This window comes from Vidua macroura, chromosome 5 (genome assembly GCF_024509145.1).
Source record: "Vidua macroura isolate BioBank_ID:100142 chromosome 5, ASM2450914v1, whole genome shotgun sequence".
NCBI classification, from domain to species: domain Eukaryota; kingdom Metazoa; phylum Chordata; class Aves; order Passeriformes; family Viduidae; genus Vidua; species Vidua macroura.
Window position 1 is genome coordinate 60,410,285 of NC_071575.1, and position 18,807 is coordinate 60,429,091.

At 41.7% G+C, this 18,807-nt stretch overlaps 1 protein-coding gene across 4 annotated transcripts in view; it reads left to right on the plus strand.

The window, feature by feature from the left end:
* Window positions 1–18,807, plus strand: part of SRPK2 (SRSF protein kinase 2) — a 127,026-nt gene that overhangs the window by 105,103 nt on the left and 3,116 nt on the right. For 2 of the 4 annotated variants that reach the window (XM_053977833.1, XM_053977834.1), the window contains 5 exons: window positions 2,750–2,850; window positions 2,944–3,051; window positions 12,468–12,537; window positions 13,249–13,341; window positions 13,771–13,863. In XM_053977833.1, coding sequence (XP_053833808.1) covers window positions 2,750–2,850; window positions 2,944–3,051; window positions 12,468–12,537; window positions 13,249–13,341; window positions 13,771–13,863 — 465 coding nt within the window. The remainder of the gene's footprint in view (window positions 1–2,749; window positions 2,851–2,943; window positions 3,052–12,467; window positions 12,538–13,248; window positions 13,342–13,770; window positions 13,864–18,807) is intronic. The other 2 variants (XM_053977835.1, XM_053977836.1) reach the window with 2 other exon arrangements.

Consider the following 18,807-nt stretch of genomic DNA (forward strand, 5'->3'; position numbering starts at 1 on the left):
GAAGAAAATGGGAGCTTAGGGAGAACATCACCAAGCCTGCCATCAGCATTGCCACAGATGAATTAGAGCTGCATTGAAAAATGCAGTCAAGTGTATTTCTTGGTTTAAGACTTGAGAAGAGCAATTCACACAGTTTATTACAGGGTCTGACAGGTAAGGTAAGAAATATGAAATAAAATACAGCTCGGTAGAACTGCATTTCTGGAAGATCCGGGCAAATAAGGCTTTTAGTCCATCTCCTTACACTCTGAAGTCCCAGAAACAATACAGAAGAGGTTCCTAGATGCCTGATAGTTTCTTCTTTTGTTCTGCCAGCTGTATATAGGCAGAAAGACTCTATTACTGTTATCCTGGGGTGGTGTGTAAAATCCTCATGTCTTCAAAGATTAAAGCTGCTTTTGTCCTCATGGAAACAGCTTATCTCCATAGCTGGAGAAAAAAAAATCTACTTTATTCCTTCTTGATGTTATCCCATCAGATCACACATCTTTCTTGCAAAGAAAGAAGACAGACAGTAAATTCAGTGATAGTTGACTTTTTGAAGAAAGGGGGAAAGATATTAATGGCATCAATAATAACATTGAGTATAACAGTAATAAAACAGATGAAGGTATTTAGAAAGAAGCATACAGGAGTTAGAGGCTATTTAGTATTTTTAAATGGTGCTACATAATTTTTCACTGAAGTAGACTTTTGTTTTTCCTCTTTCTCTAGGCATTGCTATGATTAAGTGGCATGGTCTCATTTTTTTGGGGTTCTTGCTTTATTTGGTGCACAGACCAATTTGTGTTTAGTGGATGAGCAGTTTTTGTCTTTTTCAAGTTTTCACTGCGTGGCCAAATGCCCTTAAGATATATCTGTAATTTCCTCACGACTCTCCTCCTCCTCTTTCCAGTGTTTGAATGTTTGCTGAGTACATTGTCATGCTGAGATTGTGAGAATTAAGGTGATATTTCTTAGTTTTTATGGAACTAGGACACAGAAGTGTTCACTAATTTTGTGCACAGGTTAAGCTTATTTGGATGCTTTTTTGTGTGTACTTTCTAGAAAACACACTTGTTCTGACTTCACGTTCAGTTGTAAATGATCTCTGTTTGTCAAATACAGAATCCAAGAATTTATCTTTCAGAAGAGACAGGACTTCAGCATCATAACTTTTTAGAAAAACACAAAAGTGTAGGCAACTTCCCTATTGCCTGCTCAGGTCCCTCTCTTAGGAAGAGGTTGAAGAAAGCTGTTGTGTAATGCCATATTCAGATGTCTTAGTCATGAGGCTTTTCCCCCCCACACCCCTTCGTTTGACTTTATTTACTGCAGTCCTTCAACAAGACATGTGGGAAGGATTTATCTATTTTTTTTTTTTTTTTTTTGCAGAGACTATTGAACTGAGAAAGGTCCTGTTATTTCTTCAGTAATGCATGTGATTGTGTTAAAAAAATTGCACTGTACTATGCAGCATGTTTTCAAGGGAAGACTTTAATATTAAGCTTATTAGTCTTACTAGTTCCTATCTTTTGAGTGTTTTACTTCTGTCCTTATGTTGATGCTTTTTATAAACTTGAGTCTTGGACTCCATTCCAGCTTTTTTTGAAGGCTGTTTGTTGAGGTCACTGCCCCCTCTGCCTTTCTCTATTTACTTGTGTATTTTCATTTTCTCTCTTCTCTGGTGGACCCTGCCACTTTCTTTTCTGGTTGGCTAATATTCAGTGCTCTGATCACCCATTCAAGCTTCCTGTGCCAGCAGCTGAAGATTTCCATCTGCTTTCAGTCACTTCTAATTCACCATTAGCCATCCAGTATTTTTTGCTCTTGTCCCATGTCTGGTGTATTTTTCTTTTCCAAGTCTTCCATCAGTTTATCAGATCATTGCAGTCACAAGGGCTTTTTGGATCTAGTACCTCTTTCTTATCTTACCTTCAGTTTCCAATTTACACCTTATAGCTTTGGGACAAGGAAACAGAGATCAGTCCTGTGCTTCCCTGTGATTTGTGATACCTGGTTCTGTCTTCTGCCTTCAAGTCATCTGCTTTCTTTCCAGTCTAGGAACTAGCGGGTGGAATGTCAAAACTCTACTGGTTGGTGTTAAGATTTCAGTGTCCCAAGAGCCTCTAAAGATTGCAAGATTAATCAGATTAAAGTTCTCCCTTTTTAGTCTGGATCATAATTGATGCAAATAGGACCTTCAGAGAGCTTTGAATGCTGAATTATTTGTGAAAAGGATGACAGCCCCCTAGGCTCTCAAATTAACCAGGTTTTGGTGAGTCTTTCATCCCTTGGGACAGGTTTACAAAAAAAAAAAAAAAAAAAAAGGAAGAATCCAGCCAGATTTTATTTACTGTAGCCAGGCATGGAAGTGCAGGATTTATTTTCTCAACCAGACTGTTCCAAGAACATATCTTTCATGTGTGTAGTGGGTGAGTTCTTGGAGTCTTGAGTTTTCACATTTTCTGTCTGAATCTGTTCTGGGAAACATACTCTGGTTTTGCTTAAAAGCTCTTCTGGATATTGTAGTATTAGTCATTTGGCAGCTAAAAAATGAGGAAAAACTTGCACTTGAAATGTATGAGGATATCTAGAAATCAGGTTAAGAAATCCTATTTATGTTGTTTTAATTTCTTGTAACATTCAGCAAATTATTTTGATGTCTTCAGTGTATGACAACACTGCACAAAGTGTCAAGGCAAAACTGCTTAGAGATAATGAATAGTAGGCTTAACATATTAACAATTCTGCATTTTGCTTGTGTTAGCAAAAACTCGTGCTGCTGACTTACTGGTGAATCCACTGGACCCAAGAAATGCAGATAAAATTAGAGTTAAAATTGCTGACCTGGGGAATGCCTGCTGGGTGGTAAGTGTAACTACATCATTTTAGCTGTTCACTATTTAGAACAGATCTTTTTATAGTTCTTTTTTTCCATTAATGTGGTTCTTTCTATTTTAGCATAAACACTTCACAGAAGACATCCAGACAAGACAGTACAGATCCATAGAGGTTTTAATAGGAGCAGGTTACAGTACACCTGCTGATATCTGGAGTACAGCATGTATGGTAAGAACAATGCAATGTGTGTTTTACAAGAGTAAAGCTTCTAAAACAGTTGTTTATTTAGTGAGGAAACCTGATGGGGATGGTTTTGATGTTTTGACACAAATACATTATCATAAATGATGCTGTATCAGCTGCTGATGATTTCTTGCCTTTCTTTCAATTTCTCAAGCCTTCTTAATCAAAAAGAAATACTTTGGGGAGCACTAATGGAGTGATGCCTTTTAAACTTGTAGTCAGAAACATGCAAGTTTAGAGAGAAAATATATGTCTATTTTGAATGATAAAATGTAACTGACAAAGTACAACTGTTTGTTTCATTCCAGTCTTAGAACCTGGGCTACTGTTAGCTGTGATTACATTCTGTTTTCTTGTGCAAAGTGGCAAAAGAGTGAAATACTTTAAATTAGTGCCAAGTGCAGTGAAAACATGGATTGGATTGGGCTTGGCTCTAGACTTCCAAGAAGGAATTCAGTTTATTGGCTTAAAATATGTAGTAACATGCTGTAGAATTAGTTTTAACACAACTGAAATTACAGCTTTTTAAGAGTCTTTAGAGCACAGAAAAAGTGAAAACTTAATCATGCAGCTTTCTGAAACACCCTAATATCTCTTTGAGGATGAACAAACTGTATGCATCTTCTAAATAAAGATCGTATATATATCCAAAAAAAATTTAGAAATACCTTTGACTATTTTAAAAGTGAAAATTTAATCAAATCTTTATATTTTACAAATACATGTCTGATAAGAGTAAGTGTGTGAGGAGGAGAAGACTCAAATACTAGACACAGTTTGCAGGCGTGGGTGATGATAAGAATTACACAGCTCGGAGGGAGAGGAGGAGGAGGATTGAAAGGAACATAAAATCCTACAGATATTATAAGTTCAGCAAGCCATGTGTTGGAAGTAGCTAACCCATAAGTGAAATTAAAGTATGTCTCCTCTGGAGTTTAATACTAGCTTTTTCTTTAGTACACAGAAAACCCATCCATTTCCAAATTTACTCTTCTGTTTGGGGACAAAATGGAGAATTTTTCTATTACATTGAAAACAAAGCATATAAACTATTCCACAGTTATTTAATTCCTTAAGTTATTCTTCTCTTAACTAACTATAAAATCATTGTAGAGACTTTTTTCTTTTACCTAATATTTTGTAAACCTCAGTTGAACTTTATAACATTTTATTTTATTGGACAGCCTGCATTCATCTTTAAGTTGTACTTATCACTGCTAATTTTATAGTCTTATATAGTCTTTTAGTCTTGTAGCTAAAGGCACATGAAGCAGGCTGAGGTCTACCTAGAACTGTGTTTAAAGATAGTGGGGTACTAAATAGCAATATCCTACCTAAGGAATATAATATTCTTGCAATACTTGGGGTTGCCCAGCCTATTACAACTCCTCCTCTGTGTTATATAAGTGTTACTGCTTTCTTCAAACTCAGGGAAAGAAAAAAGCCCAAAGCATCACTGCCACTGGAGGTATCTTAACTCAGATTCACAATTATGTATGAAATTTAAAGAGGAAAATGTATTTCTGCCTTTTTGTTATGTAAGCCTTGCAGATAGTAAAGCATTTGAGGCAGAAGTGCTGTAATTCTGTCTTCTGTCACAGTCTTTAGGTTTTTGCCCTTAGGAAATGCAGTAGAAATTTTATAACATTACAGCACTTTATAACATTACAGGACATACAGTTGTTGAATAAAATTGTCATCATGGTATAGTTGTGTAAAAAATAGAGAGCAACCTCTCAAGCTCATAGAAAAAATTCATCATTTGAAAACCCCTAGAATCTGTTTGCATTGCTGTGTGGCTGAGAAAATGGGTCAGAGCATTGGGGATGCTGATCCTGTATCAGATGGAAAACAGCTCTAAGGTAGGGATTGCCTTGAAGGCCTTAATACCTCTTTCTGCAGAGGACTTGTATAGAGATTAATGGCCAGGAAAGCATTCCTGATGTGGAACTGCAAACTCCCAAATTTATTTAGGCTGTCTTTGGAAATTATGATGTGAACCTCTCCAATCCCTAAGGCAGTCAAGAGCTGTGAAGTGCCAAAGTATTTTAATGCCTCTACAGCTCCACTTGCTTTCTCAAGTTTGGTTTCCTTGTTGTACCTAGATATTGTTCAGAAAATGCCCTTCTAGGTTATCTTGCTCTTGTTTCATATTTAATTCACTCTGTTCCATGTTTACTGTGTTTTCAAAGGGATTGTCTGCTGGAGCAGATGGTGTTTATTTTCAGCCAAAATACAGCTCTGATACCCTGTTAGCCTTGATGTCCAGGACTCCCAAAAGAGAGCAGAGACGACTTTGCTTGTACAAGTCCTGAGTCATTAAGGGCATTTTTGGAAGCAGTGCTGTGTCCAGCAGTATTTCCATTACTTTTTCCTTGGCAAGTTTCCATCCATCCATACTTTACCTGATGTAACAGCACCAAGCACACATGAGCACTGCTTAGCTTGCAAAGTAGAAGATTTTCTTCATGTATTTTGTATCCACTACCATGTCAGATATTCTAGCTCACATCTCCATTTTAAAAAATGGCAAAAAAAGGCCTTTCTTGGAACTTAGTGTCTGTAGGGTTTCTGTGTCAGAGATTTATGTGTATATAAAACTCACAAATCATTATGTGTAGTGGATTATATGAAGGATGACTTGGAATGCTTGGTACCAGGATTCACCTGGGGTCTTAACTTGGTTTTGTGCTTTATAGATCTCCATTTGACCCTAAGGTTTTCACTGCCTTTTGCTTGCTAATGAAATAATCTTGCTCACTGAGGGTAGCACTGACCATTAGTAGACCAGCTACTGGTTCTTGTATTGGCTTGTATTTATGGCATAAAGTGTGTTAAGCACAGAAGATTGTGTTTTATCTCAGCAGCAGTAGAATGTCTTTTTCCATCATACCATTTGCCTGTCCATTTTACATAGTCTTTAATAATAAGGACGAAGATGAGGTTTTTAAACAAGGCCTCTGATAAGCAAGTCCTGAGCATGCAAAACATCTGTGTTCCTGTGTGCACAGCAACTTACAGAATATCCCCTTATGAGTCTTCTGGGACATGGTATGTTGTGTCTGAATGGAGAGCATTCTTTACCTGGGCACAGTTAGTTTGGGATGGCTTCATCTAGCCAGGAGCGTGATGGTTTTGATGGAGCTTCCAGGAAAGAAAACTCCTGTTTTGTTTGTATTGACTTTAGTATGGGTCTAGCCAGTTTCTGATCAGAATTACTTGTGCTGGGAGTAATCTGAGCCATGTAAGGGCTCTACCCAAACAGCAGAAGAGGGCAAAATAACTCAATGCTAATAATCTTGCAGTGCTATTTCTTTGGTGGTATGTCAGTGAATAAGTAACATTGCAAACCAGCAGTATGTGAGCTGAATTTTAGATAGTTTGGCATGGCCCAGTTCTTGTGCCCCAAACTTCTTTGAATCAGGTTTAAAGGATGAATGTGAATAACCTCAGACCAGTACAAGTCCTCTGCTCGGGTGATCTGAGTTCAGAGTTGCTCAGAAAAAAACAAATAAAGGAAGAAAGAGGATGGTGCATATCTTTGGAGGCTTATAATCAGTGCAGTGCATGCATGAAGTGCTGTGAAAGAGGTTGGATGTCAGTGGACTTTCCAGACCCACGGCAGAGTTGTTTGCTTGTTCAGTGCTTGGCAAAGAATTCCACAAAGTGTAACTTACATTTTTTTTCTCTAGACTTTGGTGATCTTGGTTGGAATGATGCTGTCATTTGCTGGACATGCATAACTTTGGTTAAGGAAATTGTACAGTGCCCTTTTATTTTTCTTTTAACATTGTGGCCTGTTTAAGTGGAATACTCAGCTGTTCTCATGGAGAGCTAGACACTGGGAATCTCTCCACAGTTACTAAATTCTAGAAGATGTTCCCTTCCTGTACTGAGCCCTAATTAAATTCTGCCAGCAGGGAGGTGCATCTCTCATTTTCACCCAAAAAAGGGAATAGATTTGGAGGCAGCAGTACCTTTGACAGGACTGAAAACATTCTTGATGATTTAGTTATATCAGTTTGAATTTCCACATTAACAGTATTGAGCGGGTTGCCTTCTTTCGAGCAGAAACTGAACAGACTCTGAGTGATTTAGCATTTCCTAAATCCCAGAAAACACGGTACACAGTACTCCACTGCTGCTGCCAAGAAATCCTGGCAAGATAAGGGAGTTAGTACTGGCAGACGGCATCCTTTTGTATTGCTTCTGGAAATGACTGCAAGCACCATGATTCCACTGCTTTCCCTTGTTCCAATCTCCTTGGGCTGGAGACAGGAAAAGCACCTGAAGTGATGAATCTCATCATCTGACTTTTGTTCATTACCTTTGGTTTGAGCTGTGGGGAAGAGGTGACTGTGTCAGAGGCTAGGACATGAACAAGGCTTTTAAAGTTTTTAACACTTTTCTGAGGTGTCTTTTGTGGAGAGTTGTGATTTCTGCAATATCCTCTCTTTGTAATAAGACCTAGCATACAGATGACAGCTATAGATCAGCAGGAAGTCAGAGAAGGTGAAAATTGTACTTGGTATTTTATCTACCCAAAGATAATACAGATGATGAAAGAAAACACTATGAGGTGTGACAGAAAGTGTACAGGCAAAGAGCTTTCAAAACAAGGGACATGCTACTACAAGGCAGGCAAGCTTACAGCAGTGGGGTTTATTCATGGGCATTTCTGTTCATGTGAGAGAACTCAGAGGAACAGAATGCAGAATGAACAGGACATTGTAAGTTATTTTAAAATTAAACCTACATGTAAGTGCTTGTAGGTGCAGGCTTGTGCCCCCAGTTTACTTCTTTGTATGTTGTTCTCTAATGTGGAGTGGAGAGGTACCTGTCCTTAACTACTCTTCCACTGTTGTAAGCAGGGAAAAAATGATCATGTTTCCATGGGATCATGAGTATCATCATGTCAGTATGTGTGAGTGGCACGTACCAAAGGTGTGATGACAAGCCTCAGTCTGCACAGAAGCAGTATTTTGAGGAAAGATTGAAAATCAGAAATGTGGTTTCGAGGGGAGAAAAAGCTGAAGTTGCTATGCACGTATTTTTCAGTAGGCAGATACAGTACAGAATGCTGTTATTACTCTCTGTACACCCTTTTTAAAGGTGGTGGGTGGACAACGTGAAACACTCAAAAGAAAATGATTTCCCAGAGGAGCTGACTTTCCAAAACAACCACTCAGTATGCATGATTCCAAGATCGGAGTGCAGCAAATAAAATAACCCTGTTTCCTGTCCAAGCGTCCCATGCAAGTCTCTGTTTTATATATTTGGCCTTTCTTACCAAGCACTAACCTTGCAAAATGCCTTTCATACTCTTCCCATTGCCTGGCTCTTCAGAGGGAGATGTCCATGGGAGAACAAACTGTCAGCTGGTGTGTGCTGACAGACACAGCAAGAAAGCTTTCTGATCTTCTTTCCGTGCTCCCACTGACCTGTGGAACAGTGTTCTTAAAACCAAGCCTGTTTTTAAAGCAGTTACAGTGTTTGCATTCACATCTCTTCATTTCAGCTGGGGCAGAGAAGCTCTGGCCAAGAGCTGCATCTCATCTGTCAAAATAATAATTCTGGCCTATAGCTTGTTGTTCTTTTTCAGCTGGAGCTTCAATTCGGGGAGGCTGATGCAGTCCAAGTGAATTGTTCTTACAGTCCTCTCCCAGAGCTTTCCCTAGGCATGCATCCATTTTTCAATCACCAGATTGAGTACACAGCTGTCACACAGTGAAAGTGCAGCTATTTCCAATTGTGTGTTTAGATATGGGTCCATTATATAGCAATGCCACCAGTTCTGTACTGTGCTAGGTTCACATACAATCGTGTGGCAGGAAAGAAATAGAGCCTCTTCAGAGCCTATAAAACAGCAGTGTAACCATTTATATGAAAGGTTCACCATCTGCAGATGGAGAAAAGCAGTCTAGACTGGTTTTCTGTGAGAACCTTAGGAAAGTGGTAAGTAGAAATTGCCAGAACAGTCAGTAAAGATGGATGGTTGCCTTGGGCTTCTGTGCCATATGTTGAGTGTGATGTATCTAATTTTTTATCTCAACACAATAAATGCTGACTTGTCTTGAGGTAAATGTCAACATTAAGTAAAAAAAATCATGGTATTTCAAAGTTGGACCTTCTGTCAAGAAGCTTGCTTTTAGAAATTATTGCTTTCAAAGGGAAAGTAAGTAAATATGGTTAGTCTGTATTTATAGCATCATGGAAATTATAGACAAATTTAGGTTTAAAGTGATCTCTGGTATCTGCCTCCTTCTTGAACAAGGGTTGTTGTCAAAAGTAGATGAGGTCACTCAGAGCCATGTCCAGTTGAGGGGTACATACCTCAAGATGTACCTGTAAGAATGGCATTTCCACAGCCTTTCTGAGCAGCTTGTCCCAGTACTCAGGCAGTCTCACCAAATATTTTTTTTTTTCCTCATGTTTGATTGGAATTTCCCATTTTGCTGCCTGTGTTGTCCTTTCATTGAGGAGAGTGTATCTGTATCTTGTTCTTCTCCACTATTGCCTTCAGGCAGTGGAGTGCAGCAGTTAAATCCCTTCTCCCCTTCTCCCACCTGAGCAAACCCAGCCCCGCCAGCCTCCCCTCCTGCATCCTCTGCTCAGCCCCTGTTATGCCTCAGGTTCTCCCTGACATTTCCCCACTTCGACAGGGTCACTCTCATGCTGGTGGCCCCAGACTGGTCACAGCTGGGCAGACCAGACCTGTGGTCACTGTGCTGCTCTTGGGGTCTCAGTCTCCTTGTGTCATCCCAGAGTGTCAGTGACCTCCCTTATGGGGTCTGGGGGCTTGTATGTGCCTACAGGTGGGTGTAAAGTGTGAGTAAGTACGGAGAATGCCCAGGAAGTCCAGAGCAGCAGTGGTTCCACAGCCAGAGCTGTGGCTCTCAGTATGCAGCAGCAGAGATCTTCCAGCAGCACCCATTCGGTAACAGCACGGGCTCTCCAGTGTACCACGCCTTTGGACAGTGGTTTAAAGAGCAGAAAAACTCTGGTACAATCCAGAGATGTGATTGTCCTTCTTACAGCTATTTATGTGTTTATTAATGTGTCTCTAGCACTGATTCTTTATGATAAAAACCTTTGGGTTTTATTCTTTTTTATGCAAGGACAAATTAATTTCATTTATCTTGCACTGTGTAGCCAGTCTGTCCTGAAAATAGCTGGGAACATACTGCCAGGTTGCCACAGATGAACCTGTGAGACATTGTCTTCCATGGATGCTAAGAACCATCATTACAAATACTTACCACAGCACCTGCCTCGGGGCTGTCCTTGTGTGCCTCTGAGTCAGAAGTGGTTTTGTTCTTAGAGTCCTTTAGGGAGAGTCAGAAACTCAAGTGTGCGAAGTGCTGCAGCCCCAGCCCATCCTGGGCATGGAGTCAGAGCTGTACAAAAAAGAAAAGAGAAGCATCATCATCGTTTTCAAAAGCTGTAGTTTTTGTTCAGCAAGAGGGTGGTATACAAAAAAATACCCCAAATCTATGGGAATTTTCAGCTCTTGTGGTACACAAACTGATCTGAAATTCAGAGTACCACAGCAGTATGCTTACCTCTTATGCTTCTCTCTAAACAGTTTTCACAGTTTTTCGGTTTAATCTTTTTAGTCCCACACAGACATATCGAGCTATTAATACTTCATTTTTGGGACAGAAACTATACTCTTGTGTAGTCTACCCTTGTGGCTAAATTCAGCTACATTTCTGTTCTTCTCCAGGGATCTGTGTGTAGTAACATAGAGAGTTTTTCAGTGTCCTTGGGAATCAGCCCCATCGGTGTGTGCTCTCCTGGGAAAGCTGGTCCATCTCTTCCTATGAATAAATACATTGCCATGAGATACAGAGAGGACACTTGGCTCTTCTTTGTCTTATTTCAGGAGAATAACAATGTTCTCTGTGATGTGTAGAGATCTCTCCCAGTGATCACTTGTGTCTGCTTTAAACATTTATTTCAGTTTAGAAACCTGGTATTTTATGAAGTCCTTCAGATTTTTTTCAGCTGTAAAATGAAAACTGTCAATCCTGAGCTAAGAGTGGAATAAGAAAAGTAGTGAATGACTGTTTATTAGTGATAGTAACTTTAGAAGTTAAAGGCCTGTTCAGAGGATCAGCAGAAATGTCAGCAAGGGATGTTCTTGTTTTCTTGGCTGCTATGTGTGATTGCAATGAGTTATGTTGGCTGTAGCTTACTTGGATGACACTGCAGTTCACAGCTTGAAGAAGCCAAGTGCACATAAATAGGCTAAATTTACAGGTGATTTAACAACTCCAGATTATAAATTGGAACAGAAAAGTGTCTATTTTCAGGAGACAAGTGTTTTGTAGTAAATGTTCTAATGGAGTGGGATCCCATCCTAGAATTGTGCTAGGAAGCTCTGCCTCATTTTTGGAATGCTTTTCTGGATCAGATGTTTTCCCATGTCTTGGACATGGAAAATAGTTCGATGTTTAAACCACCTGGAAAGAATTAGATTCCTGTGGCTGCTTGGGCAATTGGTGAGCCAGAGCTGAAAGAGAATAGTTTAACAAATTAGACCAGATGAATCCATGTGGGGACACAAGTAGGGGCTCTCATAGGTGCTTCAGAGCTTTGCAGCTTTTCATATTCATTACACCCATAAAGAGAAAGTCAGTTTTGCCCTCACCTAACACAGGGTTAGCATCCCATGGAAGCGTTGCCTGCCCTGAGGGGATCTGGTGTCCCCATCAGTAGCTATCTGGCCATTTGCTCCCATCATTGAAATATTTAAAAAAACTGTTTCAGATTTAGAGTCATCAAAAAAGCTAATTCAAGTGATTAGTTATAGTCATAAATGGATTTTATTTGTGATTCAGACTTGTTTAGTTCAGCCTCCAACATGCAGTCTGACAGGTAAATACCCTTTAGATACATGTGTAGCTTTTATTACATGTTCAGAAATATCTGACGTGTTCAGAAATCCTTGTCACAGCCACCAGATGCACAGGGAGTGTGAGGCCGTGTTTGAGGCTGGCTCAGTGCAGCGCCGCCCGAGCCTCGGGAGCCGCTTCCTCGGCAGCAGCGGCAGGGCCTGCAGGGAGGGGCTGCGCTCCAGCCCCGTGTGATTCCCTTCCTTCATCCCGCCTGGATGGGAGCACTGCCTGGGGGTGGGCACGCTCCAGCCCCAGGCCCTCCCAGGGCTGGACGTGGGGCTGGCACGGGGCTCTCTGCAGAGCCTGGGTTGGTGCTGCTGCTGCACTGCAGGGGTGATGTCCCCCGGTAAGTGGCTGCTCCTCAGTCTTAGATCCAGTCAAGGCCTCGAGCTTAGAGTGTGAATCCCTCTGGCTTCTGAGATAGTTGTGATGTTCTGCTGACATCTTACGATCAAAAGCGTTACTTCTGCAGTACCCATGACTGTGTCTGTTGCATTGTAGGCGTTTGAGCTAGCGACTGGAGATTACTTGTTTGAGCCACACTCTGGTGAAGACTATTCCAGGGATGAAGGTATGACTCTTTTGAGGTATTGTAAGAGTTTCTTGATATTTTCATACACCTTCTCTTAAATTGCCAGTGAGCTTACAGATTAAATTTTGTATTTGAGTAGAACTGTTCATACACATTGTTTTCAGAATATAAATATGATTCTTTTTCTTTTTAGTTTTAAGTTCCACCACTAGCAGTGGGTGGGCAAAAACTGCCTTCTGCAGGTATTCATCTACTTAACAACTGCCTGAAGGAATTAAACTGCCCTTCTTGTAAGATTGCATATGTGTGGAGACCTGATTGAAAATAACAACATTTTAGTTTAGAATAGAAACGACAAATTTGAACTTTATTCTATTATTCTCTTTACAAGAGTGACACTGGAATAATGTTTACATTGTGTATTTTTATTTGTATTAGGCAATTACTAATTAGTTTTTTTAAATCAGAGTTAACTCCTGCTTCCATCTGTATACCTGTCCATTTTCATGCTTGTTTGCTTGTAAAAGCTCTTTGCAGTGGTAATGTGGGCATCATTCATTGTTCCTAAATGCTACTAATGATGCCAGAGCTCTGCTGATCCTGGAAACCTCTGCATGGATTTGCTGCAAACATTGTTGATTTGAAACTATTTCTGATTTTTTACTAATTCCAGTTTCTTTCCTCTTCTTTTTTATCCCATCCTTTCCCTGCCCCTTCCACTCCCGTATCCTTTTTTTCTCTCCCTCATAGACCACATAGCACACATCATAGAGCTGCTAGGCAATATCCCAAGGCACTTTGCTCTATCTGGAAAATATTCTCGGGAATTCTTCAATCGCAGAGGTAGTACCTCTTCTTTTTGAAAGGTGCCGTGATGCAGACAGAAGTGGAATAGCTCTTGCTGGTTGTATGATGTCCCAGCGAGGAGCATTTCCTGAAATCACACAACAAAATTTTCGTTTTGAAAAGCAAAATTCCCAGCAATATCTTGACAATTTTTTTTACCCAAATGTTCTGAAAAGTAACTATTGGTACATTTTCAATTACGTGGCAAAACTTGCTTGTGGCAGCTGACACTCAAACATTGTTTTGAGAAGGAAGTTTTGCTGAAAGCATCTTTCCAAAGTAGCCACTGAGCGAGCAGTGTGCACGTGTTTTTTTACCAGGATCAATCTATTTCTGTCTGTACCGGGCCAGTGTTAGTGTGTGCATGCAATGTACTGATTAAACTGTTGTATGTTTCTGTTTTGCTGGCAATGTTCTCCAATGCAGACCACATAGCATTGATCATTGAACTGCTGGGAAAAATCCCTCGAAAATACGCTATGTTGGGGAAATATTCCAAGGAGTTTTTCACCAAAAAAGGTAACGGTATTTATGCAACACTAATTTAAAGCATAATACTATCCAAAAGGAGAATATGTTCATTTATGGGTACTGAAGAAATAGATCCGTTTAAATGGAGAGCACTTACTAAAGAAGAACTGTGATGTAAACTTGGCTTTCTGGGAAAAGCCCCAATTTGCGGTGTTCATTTCAGTATTTCATTTAAAATTCACTTGGGGATGTACTCAGCAAAGTGTGGATGTTAACAAGTGTCCGTGTGAATCTGTTGTCTAATGTTCCTGTAAGTGTGAGCACTCAAGTGATGTATAGCTTGTAATGTGGTGAAAAATCATCTGTCAGCAGCTGTGGATCCTAGCTAGTGGTCCAGCAGGTGCTGCTGGTAAGGAATGACAGAGGCAGAAAGGGAATACCTGGGCAGTGGACTCTGAGCTGAGTGTGGCTGCTGTCACACCCAGGGAGCAGGCAGAGCAGAGTGTGCCAAGCGATGGAACTTGGCCCAGGCTGCTCTTTAAGGCAGGGTTTGGACTCGGGGGGGAATGCAGTGATGCCTCAGGTCTGTTCCATCCCCTTGTCGTATGAGACAGCTTGTGCTGTATGGAGGGGCAGGGTCTGTCAGGAGCATCCTGTTATGTGCTGTGGGAGTGTCCAGGGCTGTCAGCCACAGCTGGGGAGGGCACTTTGCTGCTGACCAGAGCTGGGGATTGCCCTGCCCGTGGCTGCCCAGCAGCTGCAGTGAGGTGTCGGTGTCCGGGGGCTGAGCTGGTGGCTCTGGAGCTCGGGGTTGTGAGGCTGAACACAATTACTGATTCACCCTCCCATGCCTCCCAGCAGGGCCTCCTGCTCTGTGCTGGACATTCCTGCTACAGCAGGGACTCCCTGTGCCTCCATGTCCTTAAGGAGGCTGCTAATGGCGTTGCAGTGCAGAGAAGGGCAGCAGTGATGATCCAAGAGGGAGAAGCTGCCCTTTGGGGGAAGCTGAAATGCCTGGGCCTTTTGAGTGTGGAGTAAGGTTTAGGTAATCAGGAAGGCAGTGGATAAGCTGAAGACAGAGCTGCTGTTTGCCGGCACTCACTATGTAAGAGCTGGGGGAAAGGCAGTGAAATTTGCAGAGGATGGCTTTGAAACAAGTGCACAGCAGGCAGTGAGCTTCAGGAGCTGGCTGCCTTGGTAGGCAGAGAGAGGGCCTGTATCAGCAGGCTTCAGACAATCTCCTGGTAACTGAGATGTACAAGCTCAAGGCCCAGAGGTCTGGAAATGTATAAAGCAGTAAGAGGGCTGGGCATGAGATACCCTGCAGCACCTCCAGACAGGAATTGCAGCTGCTGGAGTGTATCTCACATTTCTACCTTCCATGTTACAGCAGACAGGTTGGCATTTTCTGATGATGTGATAGAACTGTAAAATGAGCTAGCAGTTACTCAGTAACTGCAGTGTTGGCAGTGCACAGGAGAGGGCAGTTTGTCCAATTCCCCTGATGTGGAGAGTCTCTGGTGCTTCCATGAGCATCTTCAGCTGCAGAGTGCCACTGTTGTCCTCTAGGGCCTGAACGTCAGTGGCATTCCTCAGAGGCACTGGGGGTGCCTCTTACATCCTCAGGGTGGGATTTAAGGTAGGATTAAAGGCTTGGTTCACCAACCCCACAGCATGTAAGTGCAAGTTTGCTGTGGAAGATTAAGTAGACTTGGATCCCACATGTTTCTGCTTAAACCAGAGAATCTCAAATGCCAGACAAAGCAACCAAGCTGCTTTTTCATATCATACCAGTCATTCTTGTGTTGCAGGATGGAGAAGCTGAAATGTTTTGTGGAACAAAACTGGAGGTGCCAAGTGTCCTGCTTACTTGAGCATCTTTTCTTTGCATCAGGCACCCTTTTCCTTTTTCCTGGCCACCTCAGTACTGCCAGCCTCTGGTGTCCCCAGCTGGGATTTGTGTGTGGTGGGCTGGCAGGGTATGAGAGGTAGGCTTCAGAGTTGGCCAGCAAGCTGCTGCATTTTGTACTCATCTGCTTGTGGCTTGAGCACTGGAGATCAGAAGCCTTGTGGTACAGGCCTGAGGCTCTTGGGAGGATTTCTTGCTGTGGTCTTAGGGTAGGCTTAGAAATCTTGCTGTTGAGCTCCTGTTTCAAAAACATCAGTCTTGGGTGAAAATCAGTTTGAGTTTTGCTCCTGTCCATGAGCACGTTTGACCTCAAAGAGATGCTTTAAACATTTGAGTTGTGCTGCTGAAGTCCCAGGCACAAAAAGGAAGATGCTGGTAACTTAAAGAGTTTAGAGGATCAAGTCCTTTCTCAGTAATTGCCTGAAGCAGTTTTAGACATTCAAATAGGAAGATGCATTTAAAAGAGAAAAAGCATTTGTAAGTTACTTCTTATACTATAACACAAATGCTCACGTATTTTTATAGGATCTTCTCTTGATTGAGCCCAGTAATAACTCCAGGGAGTCCTTTTCTTCAGTGTCTTCATGGAAGCTGTATTGACTGTAAAAATTATTAATATGTTTTGGCATTAAAACATAAAATCCTTTTATTATTCCTAGACCATGGTCCCTTCTATTTTTCTTCTGGTATTTGCTAGTCCTGTTTCCTTGTGAGCTAAACCTGTGCAAGATGCTGGCCAGGTGCTGGCTTTGCCCTTTGGAAGCTGAACAATGCGAAGCACTCATTGTGATGTCCTGGAAGGGAGGGAGGGCTCCCTCCACGCTCCTCGCTTCCACCCGCTGCACCACTGGTCCTTGAATTAGTTCTTGGGATCATCTCATAGATGTGTAGCAGTAGCATATTATATCCCATTGCTGCTTCCCCAGTTCTTCACATCATCCATGTCTTACTGTTCAATAATCCATCCTCCTCTTGCCTGGTGACACATCTTAAATTTGTCTTTGACAAATTTTATAGACTACCTCTGGGTTTGAGTTTTTTTGTATTACGGTCAGCAGAGACAGCTTTAAATAGCATTTTTTTCCCTTGGTCCTTCATACATTTTTTTAGTAATTTCCTTCTGGCTTAACATTTCATTTTTCAGAGGGATCATTGCTGCCTCTGCTTTGGCAACAGGAGTTCTACAGCTCTGACAACTCTGTTGTCCTCTGAAAATTATCTCCTGTGTGCTTCACTATCAAAAATCTAAATAAAGAGCTTCTCTGAGGAAGTTCTCAGTATTACATTTTTAGCACTTCTTTGAAAATTCATGCTAATGCCCTGAATACAGATGGTGTCAGACTGGTGGGGTTTGTGCTTTTTAAATGTCTCCCTTAAATATAGGTACAGCCTTGTTCTCCTTCAGCTACATGGTACAAATGTCTTGAACTAGGTGAAAATATGTGTTGGCAGACACCTCCATTTCCTGTGCTATTCTTGTGCTTTAGATGGAAATGGGAAGGACCCACATGAAAATTTGACTTTTTGTCCACTTGAGCGGTGTTGTCTTTTACTTACCTTATTTTGTTTCCATAGTTAGCATCGTGATCCTTACTGAAAACTGAAGCATTAGTTTAAGCATGGCCCCCACACAGATACTTTTTACTGTATCCTATCTTCTTAAGCGCTTTTTACAATCTTCACAGAATTTCTTGTGGAAAACTTCAGCCATAGTGCTAAAATAGTTTGTTCCTTAGCAGAAAAACTGCTGAGTATTGTGCTGGCCTTAGCATGGGCATTCACAAAACAAGGAGTACTCAAACAGCAAGAACTCTCCTTCCACAGTGGTGGCACCAGGAGCCTCATTGTGCAATCTTACCTTGTCAGATCTGAGGGAGGAAAGATGCTGGAAATGACAAAAGGTGAGTGCAAAGATGAAAACAGTGCTGGATGGGAACACACACACACCCTTCCTCAGAGCTAAGCCTTATTTGGTACATGATTACAGCAGCCCTTGTAATGAATGCTGGGAGCTAGAGAAACCATGGACTTTTTTTTTTTCCCTAGTAATTTTTTGCTTGCAGTCAGTAACAAGTCACTTTTCTATCACTTTTTGGCAGTAATTTGAGTTAATGCATTCCTGTTACATAATTTACTATCTGTTCTTGTAAGCAGTCATATATTTTGGGATTCCAAAATATACTCTTTTGGAAACCTTCCAAAAGGTAAGATTTTCAGCAGTTAAATTTCAGGGAGGCACAAAGATTTAAAGGACTGAGAGTGAAATGGAAGTGAAATGAACTGGAAATGAATGTGCTGCTCCAAGGTGTGCTGTCCTTCCTGTTTTGTGGAGCAGTAGTGGGCCCAAAGCAGGACCTTTCTGCGTCTGTGGGTACTGATGGGACATGCTGGCACTGTGAATGTTCACACACAAACCAGAAGGTGGCTTCTGCTGGTGCTCCTTGCTGTGGGCAGCACACCTCGAGTTCCTGTTTCCTCTTCTGCAGCTTGTTGAGTGATGGATTGTTTGCACGCTTGCTCTTGTAGGGACTTGGTGACAGCAGCTGGAGAGCTGTTTTTTCAAGCACTGCATTCTGCCTAGGACCTACTGCTGAGGGCTGAGGCAGCAGAAACAGGGTCTGCTGAGCCTTTGGGGCTTTTAATCCATCGCATTGAGATGTTCAGCCCCTGGGGCAGTCGGACGGACCGGGGTTACTTCTCCTGCCCTGGAACTTCTTTAGCCACAGGGATGTGCAGAAACTCTGGCCTGTGAGCTGATGTCAGATGGCATTTTATGGGCAGTAGGTTACAGCCAGGGACAAGTGCCACACTGACAAACCACTTGGCTTACAAGTAGTGTGTCCTGGATGGCCCCATCCCAGGTGGTGAAGTGAGCTTGTGAAGCCTGTTCAGCCTCCAGTATTGGGTGAGACCCCATCACTCTCCTCAGTGCAGAAGCACCACAGGGGTCTCTCAAGTGCTTTTTGCAGTGTGCAGTGGAGACTGACTGGCTCAAGATGGGTTGCATTAAGAGTATAGAAATTCAGCAGAAAACAACTGCCCTTGTGTTTCAGCTGGTCCCCAGAGATCAGAGGGGCTGGGTG